Genomic DNA, 15,423 nt, shown 5'->3' on the forward strand with positions numbered 1-15,423 from the left:
CGTATGCCATGTAGTTGACTTTATTTATATTTATTTTTTAGCCGTCAAATAAAATCTGTGGTCCAGAGCCTATTTCCCTCTAGAACATGCCAGGGGACAGAAATATTAAACCTGATTCAGGCATTCAGGCAGGCGCACATACTTCTTATCAACCAGCTGGTGAGGTATGTTCCCTGGTTGGGCTGAACAGCTGTGGCAGAGAGGAAGTTAGCCTCACAGACCTAGATTTTCCCCATAACATGCTTCTGTTTCTTCTTAAAATATCCTTTCGCACTCTACACGTGGGTCTTACTGATAGGTCTGTGAAGCCTTCTCTCTGACTCCCAGGCTGAGGTAGGAATTGCTTTCTAGAGGTGACAAGCCAGCACTATTCCTCACATCCCTGGTAGCATCCCTGTGGTGCTCATAGAAAGAGGTGGAGGAAGGAGGAGGCAAGTCAGCGTTTACTGACATTACATTCCTATTCGTAAATCCCGGAGCTGCAGAGCCTTCTTTAAAACCCATCTGATAAACGTCCAGATCCTGGAGGATATACTTGAGTGAATGACAAATAGTATTTGGTGTTGGCAGCTGCCTTGGGCCTGAGAGAAATTTCTAATTTGGAGTCAGTAGGAAGTGAGCTGGGGGAGGAGATGTCAGAAGGTAGAAGGGAAAGCGTATTTATTCTGCCCCTACCACACATGCAAGATGCTGTTATATCCTAGACGTGCTTTCTTCTCATTGGAACCCCGTTTGTGAGGTGAACACTATTGTCCCTATTTACAGAGGAGGAACACCAGCTTCGAAAGACTTAACCATTTCACAAGGTCACACAGGTTAGAGTGGCTGAAATCTAGGTTGGCCTGACTGCGAGGCCCACGATCCTTCCGGAACATAGCAAGGCTGTGGGTCAGAGGGAAAGGCCCAGATCAGCGGCGACAGGGGCGGTGGAGTTGGTTCGGGGGCTGACTGCACTGGTTCCGGGCTGTGTTGTGTACATGCTGTGCGACCGCTTCCCTGAGTCATGCTGCTCTCCCCTGTAACGCAGGCTACAGGTGCGGTAGGAAGGGACAGTGGGGTGGGGACAGGGAGGTGCCAATTCTTTAAGATCCTAGGCTGGGCACAGCGTGTCTTCACTGGTTGAATATACAAGATGGACACTTGAGGAATATGCTAAAGGAGAGGGTGAGAGCCTTACTGGAAACTGTTGGTCTACTGTTTTCGGTTTTCTTTTTTTTTTTTTTTTTTTAATTTTTTTTTTTTAACATTTATTTATTTTTGAGACAGAGAGAGACAGAGCATGAACGGGGGAGGGGCAGAGAGAGAGGGAGACACAGAATCGGAAGCAGGCTCCAGGCTCTGAGCCATCAGCCCAGAGCCCAATGCGGGGGCTCAAACTCACGACCGTGAGATCGTGACCTGAGCTGAAGTCGGAGGCTTAACCGACTGAGCCACCCAGGCACCCCTGTTTTTGGTTTTCTAAGAGAGAAATTAGGGACCCTTCTGACAACCAAAGCACAGGCGGGTTATACTCTCCTGAACTGGGGATGTATCCTTTAGTAGAGGGAGAGAGAGGAGTAGGATGGGGAAGGGGCTTTAACTGTATCTACAAATTCTATTAAGAAATTTGGCAGGAATGCATGGGTGGCTCAGTTGGGTAAGAGTTAAGACTCCTGGGTTTGGCTTAGGTCATGATCTCACGGTTCCATGAATTTGAGCCTTGTGTTGAGCTCCACACTGACAGTTGGAACGTACTTGGGATTCTCCCTCTCCCTTTCTCTCTCTCTCCCCCTCCCACGCACACACAGACACACACACACACACTCTCTCTCTCTCTCTCTCTCTCTTTCAAAATAAATAAATAAACTTAAAAAAAGATGGCGATAGCTGCAGATACTTGTTAAATCTGTGTGATGAGTGCGCCCAGATGTGCTATAATAGTTTATATTAGTATATATCTATTTATATATAGTTTCCTATTTGACTTTTCATAATTAAAAATTAAAACAATAAAAAGGGGCAGACACAATTCTACCCACTCTCCTTTCTTTTTTTCAAGTGACACAGTGTGAGGAAACTCCCTCCTAAAGACCATCCGTTTTCAAAGTGGACGGGACTCACAACTCACTCAATGAACAGAAGTGCACTGAAAGGCTTTTCAATCAAAGGCAATACCTAGTCTTGCACCAGCCCACGAAGCCTGTGTGTGGAGATGTTACTGCTTCAAAGTTACCTTCATGTATAAGATTACAAACTGCTACAACAAGACGGGTATGTAAAGTATTCTTTTCAAAATACAGCCAGAGGGGAAAATAAGATGAGGCAAAGTCACGAAAGCTGACAAAATAACATAGAGTCTTTCAATAAAACCATGAAACTTAGTTGGAAGAGTTACATGACACCATACAGGCTTTTCGTGGTTTGAAGACTCTCCTTCTGGGAAAGGAAATATAAGCCTGGGGTCACAGTCAACATTTCTAGCATCCTTTCTATTATTGAAAGCACATTTGTATACATGATCGCAATTGATTATCGCAGCTTCTCTGAGCAGCGAGGGAAACAAAGGAGTGGAGTCGTTCACATCACTGCCGCGCTGGTTAGTGACAGAACTGGGCAGGTCCGCGTGTCCCGCCCAGAGGTCTGTTCTCACTGCATCCTTCCACGCCTACCTCAGCCCCGCTTACACCTGTCACATACCTGTTCATGAGACCACGTCCTTTCAGAACCGTCCTTGACACAGATATCCAACCTCAGCTCGGTGCCTGTGGCTCCGTGCTTGCTGTCCACGCAGAGATTTGCTGCCACGTTTCGAATCTGTGGAGAGAAGAAAGAATGAACACGGGTTGGTTTTTATTGAATCCCTAGCTCCTGGCAATTCTGGTATCGATTCTGTAGCTGTTTTTTTGATTACTTGATTACCAAATGATGCTTTAACTTTATATGGAATGTGGGGAGAAAAATCAGGTTTTAAATACAACATGGCCTAATGGGCATGTAAAAGAGCGTGAAATGGGGGGCGCCTGGGTGGCTCACTCAGTCAAGCATCCGACTTCAGCTCAGATCATGATCTCACAGCTCGCGGTTTGTGAGTTCGAGCCCCGTGTCGGGCCCCGCGCTGACAGCTGGGAGCCTGGAGCCTGCTTCAGATTCTGTGTCTCCCCCTCTCTCTGCCTCTTCCCTGCTCATGCTCTGTCTCTTTCAAAAATAAACATTAAAAACAAAAACATGAGATGGTTCAAGGGCAAAACGGCAGCTGGCTGCAGCAAAGGGCTATGTAGTAATGCAGCACAGGGAGCAGCTAAGTTCACGACTTTTGTAAAATGGCCATTTTTTCTTCAGTGAGTTAAAAATTAAAAAAAAAATTACTTTATACATAGAGAGAATGCAAGTGTGGGGGAGGGGCAGAGAGAGAGAGAGAGAGAGAGAGAGAGAGAGAGAGAGAGAACTTAAGCAGCTCTAAGCTCAGCGTGGAGCCCTAGGCAGGGCTTGATCCCATGACCCTGGGATCATGACCTGAGCTGAAATCAAGAGTTGGAGGCTCAACCAACTGAACCACCCAGGTGCCCCTCTTCAGACAGTTCCTAACTTGGAATTCATTGTCTTGTTGCCCCAAAGCATCTTCTACCATTTTCACCTTATCTGGGAGAAGAGATCAAATGTGAGGAAGGTGCTGTGAGTACATCAAATGTGAGGAAGGTGATGCGTGTGACCGAGATGAATGAATCCCTGAGCATCGCGTGGTTTTGTGCAGGATATGGCAACCATGTTCCAGTTCGCCTGGAGGGTCTGTACACCTGTCGTCATGTGTAGCATTTCTCCTGGATGATAAGCTATGTGTCACCCTGGAGTGTTAGTGAAACAAGAAAGATGGTGCTATTGGTAGAACACTATCCTGGACGAAGATTCTCTGTGTAAAGTCTGAACTTTGGAAAGTTGCAGGATGAGTGACAAATGACACTGATAATTCCTTACAATGATTGGATTAATACCGGTAAAAGGACCACGTAGTTCAGGATGGGCCGAGAGTGGACTATGAAAAGTATCAACAGAAATAGCCACAGAGAGAGTCCGGCCACGGAAACACGTCCCATTGTCAAGTCTGGCTGTCTGACGGTTTCACCAATTATCCTGTTGACATCAGAACCACCCCCTGTAGTACAGTTGGATATTGTTCTCGGGTAGTTACTTAGGCATCAACGTTTAGATAAGCTCAATTATCTCAATCCTCTTGATGCCTTTATATAGCCCTGGATTATAATAATCCCTTTAGGTACTGTTCAGAATGGAAACAAGAACAGGATGTACTCAAGCGATAATTTTAGTCAAGACTCTTTGCCAAGAAGGAGTACGTAAGGTAGGGAGTCTCTCCGGGACAAAAGGATGGCTGAACCAGGCCTATTCCTACTGGGACGGGGCAAGAGGCAGAGAGAGGCTGTTATGAGATGTACTGAGTGTCACGAAGGGAACAGATGATGCCTGGGTGGCATTGTTGCGGACAGAACAATTTCTTATTTCACTTCCTGTAGGAGTAGAGGTTGGTATATAATGTCATTCGGGAGGGAATCAATGTGGAAGATATCAATTTCCTTATTCAGGGGATTTGGCAACAGCGCGGGTTCATCTTCCACTATTGGACCTCTCTGCTTTCAGGGTCACTGTCCCTAATGATAGAGGAATGTGAAATAATGTAGGATACAGGGCACCGGTTCTTAACCTAGTCCAGTCTGCAGACTTGTCCGAGAATCCAAAGAAAGCTATGGACAATTTTACAAAAAGAAACTAACAAACCGGTAAGTGGAGACATGCCAGCACTTCTGTGTTCATTTTCCTGGAACCTACAGACCCCACATTGGAACCCTGAGTTAGGGGAAACGCTTTCCACCCCCTCCTTGAAAACGACTTGTATCCTTCCTCTTTGTAAGGAAATCCTTAAAGACAGGGAATGAGCTTGGCTGCTGTCAAAGTGCACCTGAATCACTCTCACTTCGGCTAACTTTTCTCCACCTTCCGGAAACAAGTTCCAGGGAGGAATTTTACTAAGCCAAGCTTAAAATCAGCCTTGTGTAAAATCAATTCCTTGGTGTGTGATAGAATTTCTTTGGTGAAATAGAAACACCTGAAGGTCAAGAGTTTGCTTTTGCTATCGCTTACTGGAGCTGATCTGAGTCCAGTGTGTCCATTGTCCAAAGCTCTCTCTAACCTGAGGGCTGCCTGGCAGAACTCTGGGCCAGACGCTTTTTCCATTGTTGGACCATTTAACTCACAGACACACTCTTAGAGATCCAGCATCGGTTTGTGCCAAAGACACCTTCGGGGCACTATTGTTCCCTCTGCGGGAGAACAGAAGCTCTGAACCACATTTAGGAAAACAACAGCTGCTTATGGTTTATGGCCATTTGGCCACAGAGAGAGTGTGCCCTTCTCTGTCAGCTGGCATGGCACTCATTCACTGAAGGGGCCCCGCTCTTGGAGAAGGAGGACATAGGGCAGAAAAGAATATACACATGCCAGGGACACTGAGTGGCGAATCTGCCCGATCTGCCCGTGGGTACACACCAAGGCCCATCAGAGAGCCTCGTTTTATTTCTAAGCGCTATGAGCTCCAAGGGCTCTGGCAGGGATGGAGGAGATCATTTTCTAAACTCTTGAATTTTCTAAATTCTCACTCAAATGGCATCTGTGTAGACAATGGGATAAACTGTTTTGGGAGCCAAGTTGCAAGTTGCAAGGGCTTCATTGTCTACATCTGCGTAAATTCCAACACACAGCTGTGCCAGAGAAGAAATGGTAGGGAATACAGGGTGAGGTAGGCACCTGGGTGCAAGACTGGTATCAGGCCATCCTCACCGGCTTCTCTTTTCCTTTTCTTTTTATCTTCCCCCCTTCAGCCCACGGCCATGCCCTCTCCTGCTGCTCACAAACACAATGCCATCAAAACCATACAGAGGGCAAACGGATGGTCGCCAGAGCGGGGAGGCCTGGGGTGAGGGGCAAAATGGGTGAAGGGGAGTAGGAGATACTGGCTTCCCGTTTGGGAATGAAGAAATCATGGGAATAAGAAGCACAGCACAGGGGATATCGTCAACGATACTGTACGAGCAATGTAACAGGACAGACCTATGCTTGTGGTGAGTATAGGAACATAGCAGAATTTGTGAACTTGTCCAATCCATAAGCTGTACACCTGAAACTAACGTAACATTGTCTGGCAACTATCCTCAAAAAAAGAATAAAAATAAACAGGCGAATAAAATTCCAATGGAACTAATTCTGTTTTCCTTATTCGAGTGAAGTTAAAAAATAAAGATAAGAAACTTTATACAAGGCTTGTGCTTTTTCAATGCGGGCTCTGTATCTGGCTGAAAATGAGGCGGTTTTCACACATTGCACACCCCCAAACTAGGACACAGAGCGCTGAATAAATCTTATGACAGAATAGATACTTTTCATGCTTTATTCCTTTGATGTCCAGCTTCAGGGCTTGGCATCATTAAAACTGTGTCAAGAAATCCTGAGAGACACGGAACAGGATTAGAAAGTTAGGTAATGCTTGACTAGGAACGGGTGGGGAGCTGGAGGAAAATGTGGGAAAACAGAATCATTATGTATGACAGGATTACAGAGATAATCTCCTTTTGGGCAAGGTTTAGGAAAAGGTCTGGCAGAGAGTGAAGAATGTCTTAGAGATGCAAGAGAAGTCAGTGTCATCTTGAACATTTCTCCCCCCTCCCCAACACGGGAAGTTTTTAAAAAGAGGTAGAAGAGAGGGGGAGTGTGGTGTGAATGTCAACGTGGCTAGTAGGTGTGGGATTGGTAATTCTGTTGGTTGTTAAAGAGAGACAGCCTGGGTGCCTGGGTGGCTCAGTCGGTTGAGTGTCCGATTTGGCCCAGGTCATGATCTCACGGTTTGTGGGTTTGAACCCCACATCCGTCTCTGTGCTGATAGCGCGGAGCCTGCTTCAGATTCTCTGTCTCCCCCTCTCTCTCTGCCCCTCTCCTGCTTGTGCACTCTCTCTCTCTGGCAGAGAGAGAGAGAGACAGACAGACAGAGACAGAGACTAGCCTCAGTTTAACAAATGAGCGCACGGGTTGCTAATTCCCCCCGTATCAGGGTCTTTCAAGGAAGAAGTACTGGGTTCATGATTCATTCAATACATTTTATAAAGTACCTGCTCTCCCACTCACTACACCACATACTGGGTATAGAGTGAAAAATAAAAAAAGAATCAGTTCCAGAGGGTAGGTGAAATGGGCAAAGAGGGTCAAAAGGTACGAACTTCAGGTTATAACATAAGTTCTGGGGATGTAACACACAGTTAAGAATACTGTGTTGTATACTTGAAAGTTGCTAAGAGTAGATCTTAAAAGTTCTCATGAGAAAAAATTTGTAACAATGTATTGTGATGGATGTTAACTAGCCTTACTATAGTGATCATCTCATAATACATATAAATATCCAAATCATTGTTGCACATCTGAAATTAATATAACGTTATATGTCAATTATCGTTCAATAAAAAACATTTGATTAAAATAATTCTGAATTAGGGGCGCCTGAGTGGCTCAGTCGATTAAGCGTCCGACTTCAGCTCAGGTCACGATCTCGCGGTCCGTGAGTTCGAGCCCCGCGTCGGGCTCTGGGCTGATGGCTCAGAGCCTGGAGCCTGCTTCCTATTCTGTGTCTCCCTTTCTCTCTGCCCCTCCCCAGTTCACGCTCTGTCTCTGTCTCAAAAATAAATAAAACGTTAAAAAAAATGTTTAAAAAAATAAAATAATTCTGAATTTAACAACAACAGCAACGACAAAATTGGTCTCCTCTTTGTGCAGTTTGAGGTCTAGTGAGGACATCAGAGTGCACATGAGTGGAAGAAAGGCTCGAGAGTCCCAATATTTCTGGCTGTGAATTTTTAATATGGCAAAAGGAATCAAGACACTTCTTCATGGACGGCAGTTGGTTGTAGAATGCAAATCTGTGTGCCCAGCTAGAGAAAAAGAAGATGGTAGGTTAGTATGGAGAGAGAACTGAGCGGAGACAGAGCAGATCCGGGTTCCGCTGTCCAGGCACAAAAGGAGTTCCCCCCACCCCACCCATGGCCGTGCATTCCTTGTATACTTCATCCACGTATAAAAAGTTAACTTTTAAGGAGTGCTTCTGAATGAAAGGTGCTTTGAGAAGCACTGATAGAGATTCCAAGGCAAAGAAAAAACAAACAAACAAAAAACCAGCTTCTGCTCCCAAGGGGCCCACAACCTCAGAGGGGAGACGTCACTTGGGACGTGTGTTGTTAGATTGGTAAATGCTAAGTGAGGACTGAAGAGAAAATGAAAAGACCGCTTGGGGCACTTAGGAGAACTGGTTGGTGCTATTGGAAGGGGCTCTAAGAGGACCAGTAGAACTGAATCTTGAGAGAGAAAGACAGAAGGAGCCCAGAGCCGTAAGGGTCAGAAATCAACACATATATGGAGGTTTGGCAGAGCAAGGAAACGCCACACAATCATGGTTCAGCATGAGGTTTGTAAAATGAGGACAATCATGTCTCAGAGGGTGTTTGTAAAGATTGAACGGATACACGCAAAGCGCTTAGCACAGTGTTAGTATGCTGCAAGTGGTCAGTAAATGTTGGATACTATTTATTCATTTACTTGTTTATTTTCTCAGCTGTATCAACTACTACGGTGAATGTGGTGACGCCACAATCAAATCACATTTCTATTATACTGTGAGATGTCCCATAGGCACCTCAAATTGAACAAGCTGTGGCCCATCACTCCAGACCCCTGCTTTAGTCCTTTAGATCAGCGGTTAACCTTGATGTTAGAAGCAGACATTCAAGGTCTCAGCCTGGCAACTTGGGTGGCACCTTATACACCCCCATATCTCGCCCCCCGCCCCTAGTTAGCTCTCTACGTATCCCAGCCCTTAATACTGAGCACCCCACTCCTTTTCTCTCCTTTCCAGTCTTCCAGGCTTTCAACATCTCCTCATGTTTTTTTTTTTTTTTTTTTTTTTTTTAATTGCAGTGAAACATACATAAAATGAAGTTTGCCATTTTCTTAAAAAATTTTTTTTATGCTTATTTATTTTTGACAGAGAGAGAGAGAGAGAGAGAGAGAGACAGAGCATGAGCGGGGGAAGGGCAGAGAGAGAGGGAGACACAGAATCTGAAACAGGCTCCAGGCTCTGAGCTGTCAGCACAGAGCCCCACGCGGGGCTCGAACTCACAGACCGCGAGATCAAGAGTTGAGCCGAAGTTGGACACTCAACCGACTGAGCCACCCAGGCGCCCGTAAATTTGCCATTTTTACCATTTTTAAATGTAAAACTCAATGGTACTAGGTACATTCAAAATTGTGCATAACTATCACTACTACCGATGTCCAAGATGTCCTTATCCCTCAAAATAGCAATTCATAACCATTAAGCAATTACTTCCCTGCTTCCCCCGCCTCTGGTAGCATCTATGTTACTGACTATAAATTTGCCTATTTTAGGCACCTCGGTTAAGTGGAACCATACCATGTTTCTCCTTTTGTGTCATGCTTATTTCACTTTGCATAATGTTTTCATGGCTTATCCATATTATAGCATAGATTAGAACTTTGTTTCTTTTTAAGACTGATATTGTAGGTAATATACATATTAATACACATATATATCGCATTTTGCTTATCCTTTCATCCACTGAGGAAGACTGGGGTTGCTTCTACCTTTTGGCTATTGTAAAAACTGATGTTGTGACTATTGGCATACAAAGGTCTGTTTGCATACTTGTTTTCATTCTTTTGGGTATATGTCTCGGAGTGGAATTGCCCAGGTCATATGGTAATTCTATGTTTACCTTTCTGAGAAGCCGCCATGCTGTTTTCTGTAGCGGCTGTACCGTTTGACATTCCTACAAGAATGTACGATGGTTCCGACTTCTTCACATGCTTGCCAATGCTTGCTGTTTTCTGTTTTTGATAATAGCCACGCTAGTGGGTGCAAAGTGGGATTGCATTTCCCTAATGAATGATGATATTGAATACCTTTCCATGTGTTTATTGGGCATGTCCATGTGTTCTATGGAGAAATGTCTATTCAAGTCCTTTGCCTTTTTTGAATTGGGTTATTTGTTTTCTTGTTGAATTGTAGGAGGTTTTAAAAATGTTCTGGATATTAATATCTTATCAGATACATGGTTTGCAAATATTTTCTCCTATTTTGTAAGGTTGCCTTTTCATTCTATGGGTAGTGTCTTTTGATGCACAAACGTTTTTATTTTTAATCAAGTTTGATTTATCTATTTTAATCTTTGTTGCCTTCTTTTGGTGTCATATTTAAGAAACCATTGCCAAATCCAATGCCATGAAGATTTCCCCCTGTTTTATTCTAAGAGTTTTGTTACCTTGTGTTTAGGTCTGGTCCACTTTGAGTTAAAATTTGTATACTATATAAAATAAAGTTCCAACCTCATTCTTTTGCATGTGGATGTATTATTTGGTAGGGTTACCATAACAAAGTACTATCAACCTGGTGGCTTAAACAACATAAATTTATTTCATCACAGTTCTAGAGGCTACAATCCTGAGATCAAGGTGTTGGCAAAGTTGATTCTTTCTGAGGGCTGTGGGGGAGAATATGCTCTATGCATCTCTCCTAGCTTCTAGTTTATGGCAATCTTTGACACTGTTTGGCTTGTAGATGCATCACCCTGATTTCTGCCTTTACGTTTACATGGCATTCTCCTCCTGTACATGTCTGTGTCCAAATTTTCCATTTTTATGAGGACTCCAGTCAAACTGGATTAGAGGCCAACTCTACTCCCATGTGACCTCATCTTAACTGATTACAACTGCAACAACCCTCTTTCCAAATAAGGTTATATTCTGAGATACTGAGATTAGGATTTCAATGTATGAATTTGGGGAGACGTGACCTACTAACAGTGGGTATTCAGCCTTCCCAGCATGATCTGTCCTTTTTCCACTGAGTGATATGGGTGCGCTTGTCAAAAAATCATTGACCACATAAGTGAGGTTTTATTTTTGGGTTCTGTGTTTTATTCCATTGGTCTATGTGTCTGTCCTTAGCCATGCTCACCTCCCCTTAGCTTCCTTGAGATATTATTGATACATATTTTTAAAGTTTACTTATTTATTTTGAGATAGAAAGAGCATGGGTGGGGGAGAGGCAAAAAGAGGGTCAGAGAGAGAATCCCAAGCAGACTCTGTGCTCTCAGTGTGGAGTCTAATGGGGGCTCGCTCTCATGGACTGTGATCATGACTTGAGCTGAAACCAAGGGTCAGTCACTTAACTGACTGAGCCACCCAGGAGCCCCGAGATATTTTTGGTATCATAACATGTATAAATTTATGGTATATAACATGATTTGATACACGTATATATGCAGAATGATTGCCACATTAAGGTTAGTTAACACCTCCATTTTCTCATGTAAATAATGTAAACACACATTTTGTGTGTGTGTGTGTGTGGGGGGGGGTGAAAACATTTAAGATTTACTCTCCTAACAACTTTCAAGTATATAATACAGTATTGTTAATTATAGCCACTATGCTATATGTTAGATCCCTAGAACATATTCATTTTACAGCTGGAAGTCTGTGTCTTTTGATCAATATTCCCTATTTCTCCTATACCCCATCCCCTGGCAACCACAATTCTATTTTCTATTTCTATAAGTTAAGCTTTCTTTCTTTCTTTCTTTCAAATATTTTTTTAATGTTTATTTTTGAGAGAGTGACAGAGTGCAAGTCGGGGAGGGGCAGAGAGAGCAGAGAGAGAGAGGGAAGCACAGAATCCAAAGCAGGATCCTGGCTTGGAGCCTGACAGGGGCTTGAACCCATGGACCACGAGATCATGACCTGAGCCGAAGTCGGATGCCCAACCTACTGAGCCATCCAGGCGCTCCAAACAATTTGTTTAATTTTATTTTTAAGCTTATTTATTTATTTGGAGGGAGAGAGAGTGGGGAAGGGACACAGGAGAGAGAGAGAGAGAGAGAGAGAGAGAGAGAGAATCACTAGCAGGCTCTACACAATCAGCTCAGAGCCTGATGAGGGGCTTGAGCTCATGAACCTCGAGATCATGACCAGAGCTGAAATCAAGAGTCCCACGCTTAAACGACTGAGCCCCCAGGTGCCCTGAGAATTACATAAAACTGTATGTAAACCTTCCCCTAATTCATTTGAAACTCAAAAACATTTTTGAAGTGTTTTTAGAAATTAAAAACAAATATACAAATAGAAAACGCTAAAAACGCTTGCATTATCCTTGCAAGACCTTTTGCTTTTTAACGTCTGTCTCATGGCCATCACAGCAGTTTTGCCTGAATGGATCCACTCCATCTCTAGTTACTTCATGCCAGGGGCACACAATGACTGCTGGCAGGGACCAACTACTGCCTTTCCTTGAAATTATGCCCACAGAGAATTTCTTCCTATCTTATGCACATTTTCCTCTACTGAATTTACCATAAATGTAATTGCTTTGGCATCTTTCTCTTGCTCTGGGACTTACTAGAACTACTCATTTCAGAAGCCTGGCTTACATTATGCAAGAAAAAGCTGAGCCTGTGGCAGAAATATTACCATAGGGCCTTCAGATTTGTATGTGTTCTGCTCTAAATCGTTGATTTCTAAAACTATGTCCTGCCACTTGAAGGATTGTGAGTATTGTTTGTGAAACACATCCAGCATCAGAACAGAACTTTTGAGTTAAGTGTTATTTGCCAGCAACAATCTGATTTTCACAAACAGATGCAGAGGAAGATTTGTATAAATAAGCCACTTTTTATTGGGCTTAAGATAAGCAACTCCTCTCTAATAGAAGGACAAAAAATTACAGTACTTACTTCATACTCAACTGAGTGCTTTTACAACCATTATTTCCCTTCTTAATCTGCACTACGACCGCGCTGTGCATTCACTCACATTTGCAACTGAGGCTCTGGGACAGTAAGCGGTTTGTCCAAGATTAATAAAACCAGTAGATGGCGGGCAGGGTCTGTACCCATGTCTCTGATTCCGAGACCCATGATCTTCATATGAAATTGTGGTAATAGTTATAATTAATTCACCAGAACAGTGCAATTTTATGTGTTAAGCCTGTGGCAAATGCTTTACTGAGCTCAAAGGAATATATGGAGATTAAAGAAGGCTCTGAATCCTTGGGTTTAGAAAAGAAGTGATCCTAGTCCCAAATTGGGTTGGTGTCTGATCCAGATAGAGAGGCCAAAATGGGGTTAGAAATAAAATCACTTGGGGCACCTGGGTGGCTCAGTCGGTTAAGCATCTGATTCTTGATTTCAACATAGGTCACAATCTCCCAGTTTGTGGGTTTGAGCCCCATGTTGGGCTCTGTGGTGACAGCGAGGGGTCTGCTTAGGGTTTTGTTCTCTCTCTCTCTGCCCCTCCCCTGCTCGTGCTTTCTCTCTCTCTCTCTGTCTCTCTCTCTCGGTCAAAATAAATAAATAAAAGAAAAAGAAAGAAAACCACTTTAACACTCAGGAGCTTTGGTAAAGCCCTTGGCCGAGCCAAGGGATGAAGAAGTGATAATCAAGTTATTGAGGTCCACGACTGAAGGGGCATACATAGGTGGTTGCCTATGGTGACTGGATTCTAGGAAGGCTGTGGTGGTGTTAGAGAAGGAACCCTGGGGGGTTAAGAGAAGAAATCATTTCCTCATCTTTGAATGAGATTCTAGACTTTGAATCTGAATTTCTTAAAACTTCCATTTTCTGAAAAGTCAGAAAGTGGCAGAATAGTGACAACTTTACTCTGACCTATACAGTTGACTAGAAAATACCTACTTTTGTGTCCAACAGCCAGTTATATCCTTTGTTAAGCAGACAGTATGGAACAATTTTGATCTTTTGAACCCAGAACATGTAAACTTGAATGCTTAGAAACAATGAATTTATTTTTAGGTTCGATTTCTTTCCTTAAGTTCTGGTGTTGGAATTTCATAAAGTCAAGGAAAAAAATATTTTAGTATATATACTCTCGTGGGTACACGCAGGAATTGAGACACTGTCTGATGAGGGAAAGCCCAATAATGTTTGGTAGAACAAAGATTTTTGAAAGCTCAGGTGATAATTATTCATGTTTTGGTATGAATCACACACACATGTGTAATGAGATGAAACTTGCATGCATGTTCTGCATGTCAGGAACATGAAAAAAGACATATTTTAAAAGTTGTAGGGGCGCCTGGGTGGCTCAGGCGGTTAAGCGTCCGACTTCGGCTCAGGTCACGATCTCGCGGTCCGTGAGTTCGAGCCCCGCGTCAGGCTCTGGGCTGATGGCTCAGAGCCTGGAGCCTGTTTCCGATTCTGTGTCTCCCTCGCTCTCTGCCCCTCCCCCGTTCATGCTCTGTCTCTCTCTGTCTCAAAAATAAATAAACGTTAAAAAAAATTAAAAAAAAAAAAGTTGTAAAGGGTGGGGGGTGCCTGGCTGGCTCAGTCGGTTAATTGTCTGACTTCTGCTCAGGTCATGATCTCGTGGTTTGTGGGTTCAAGCCCCATGTCGGGATCTGTGCTGACAGCTCAGAGCCTGGAGCCTGCTTCAGATTCTGTGTCTCCCTCTCTCTCTGCCCCTCCTCTGCTCATGCTCTGTCTTTCTCTCCTTCAAAAATGAATAAACATTAAAATTTTTTTTTAAAGTTGTAAGGAATAATTTAAGAGAAGAACAGATTTACTTCTGTCCTCCCTTTCTCCTTGCATAAATTAAAGGTGGACCATAGGAGAGAAAATAAGATCCAAAGGAAAATTTTATAGTGAGAGTTCAGACTATCTACAGGAAAACTTGCCAAAAGGATATCTGAAAATCAAAAAAGGCATTGTAAGTCAGGAATTAATATGAGTTTTCCTGCATTCTTTGGAGGGAAGGAATCTACAGGAAGACATGTCCCCATAATGCTAAATAATAACATTACATTGCACTTGAGTGAAGAGGTTTAAAAGCAGGAAATACCGCTCTGAAGGCAAATGCAAACCACAGGAGGAGCTGGCTTAGGTGCTGGGAAGGCGCCATGGCTCCATTTCAGCCCCAGATTGTGGGAAGAAACCCCGGAATGGACTGGAGCCAGACATGGTTAGACCTCATTGCTCCTGTATTGTCACTCAGAAAATGACACAGAGCCATTTCCTCAGACTGAGCCACAGGGGTCTATTCGAGCCCCTCATCTTTTAACTAATGTCTTTCGTTTCTTTCCTGGAGTGCTATTTTATGAATACAAACACTTTCCCCAATGGTTAGATTTATCTATGAATTGTCAATAAATCTAAGATTTGCTCCAGTTCCAGTATAATCATGAAAAGCCACTTTTAGTATTATCCCTAAAGCCAAGGGCATTAAAAATAAAGCAACTTCTTAGTACTTGAGAAGCTACTCACACAACACCGCGTCTAGATAAAATAATTCTTCCTTCCAATTCAGGTCAGA

The 15,423-nt window shown here is 43.4% G+C and overlaps 1 protein-coding gene across 3 annotated transcripts in view; it reads right to left on the reverse strand.

The window, feature by feature from the left end:
* GALNTL6 (polypeptide N-acetylgalactosaminyltransferase like 6) overlaps positions 1-15,423 on the reverse strand; it is a 1,197,302-nt gene that overhangs the window by 25,035 nt on the left and 1,156,844 nt on the right. For all 3 annotated transcript variants that reach the window (XM_019440998.2, XM_019441000.2, XM_019440999.2), the window contains exon 11: positions 2,677-2,793. In XM_019440998.2, the coding sequence (XP_019296543.1) occupies positions 2,677-2,793 (117 nt within the window). The remainder of the gene's footprint in view (positions 1-2,676; positions 2,794-15,423) is intronic.

Source organism: Panthera pardus, unplaced genomic scaffold, assembly GCF_024362965.1.
Source record: "Panthera pardus isolate Hobbes unplaced genomic scaffold, ASM2436296v1 HiC_scaffold_13, whole genome shotgun sequence".
Lineage (NCBI taxonomy): Eukaryota > Metazoa > Chordata > Mammalia > Carnivora > Felidae > Panthera > Panthera pardus.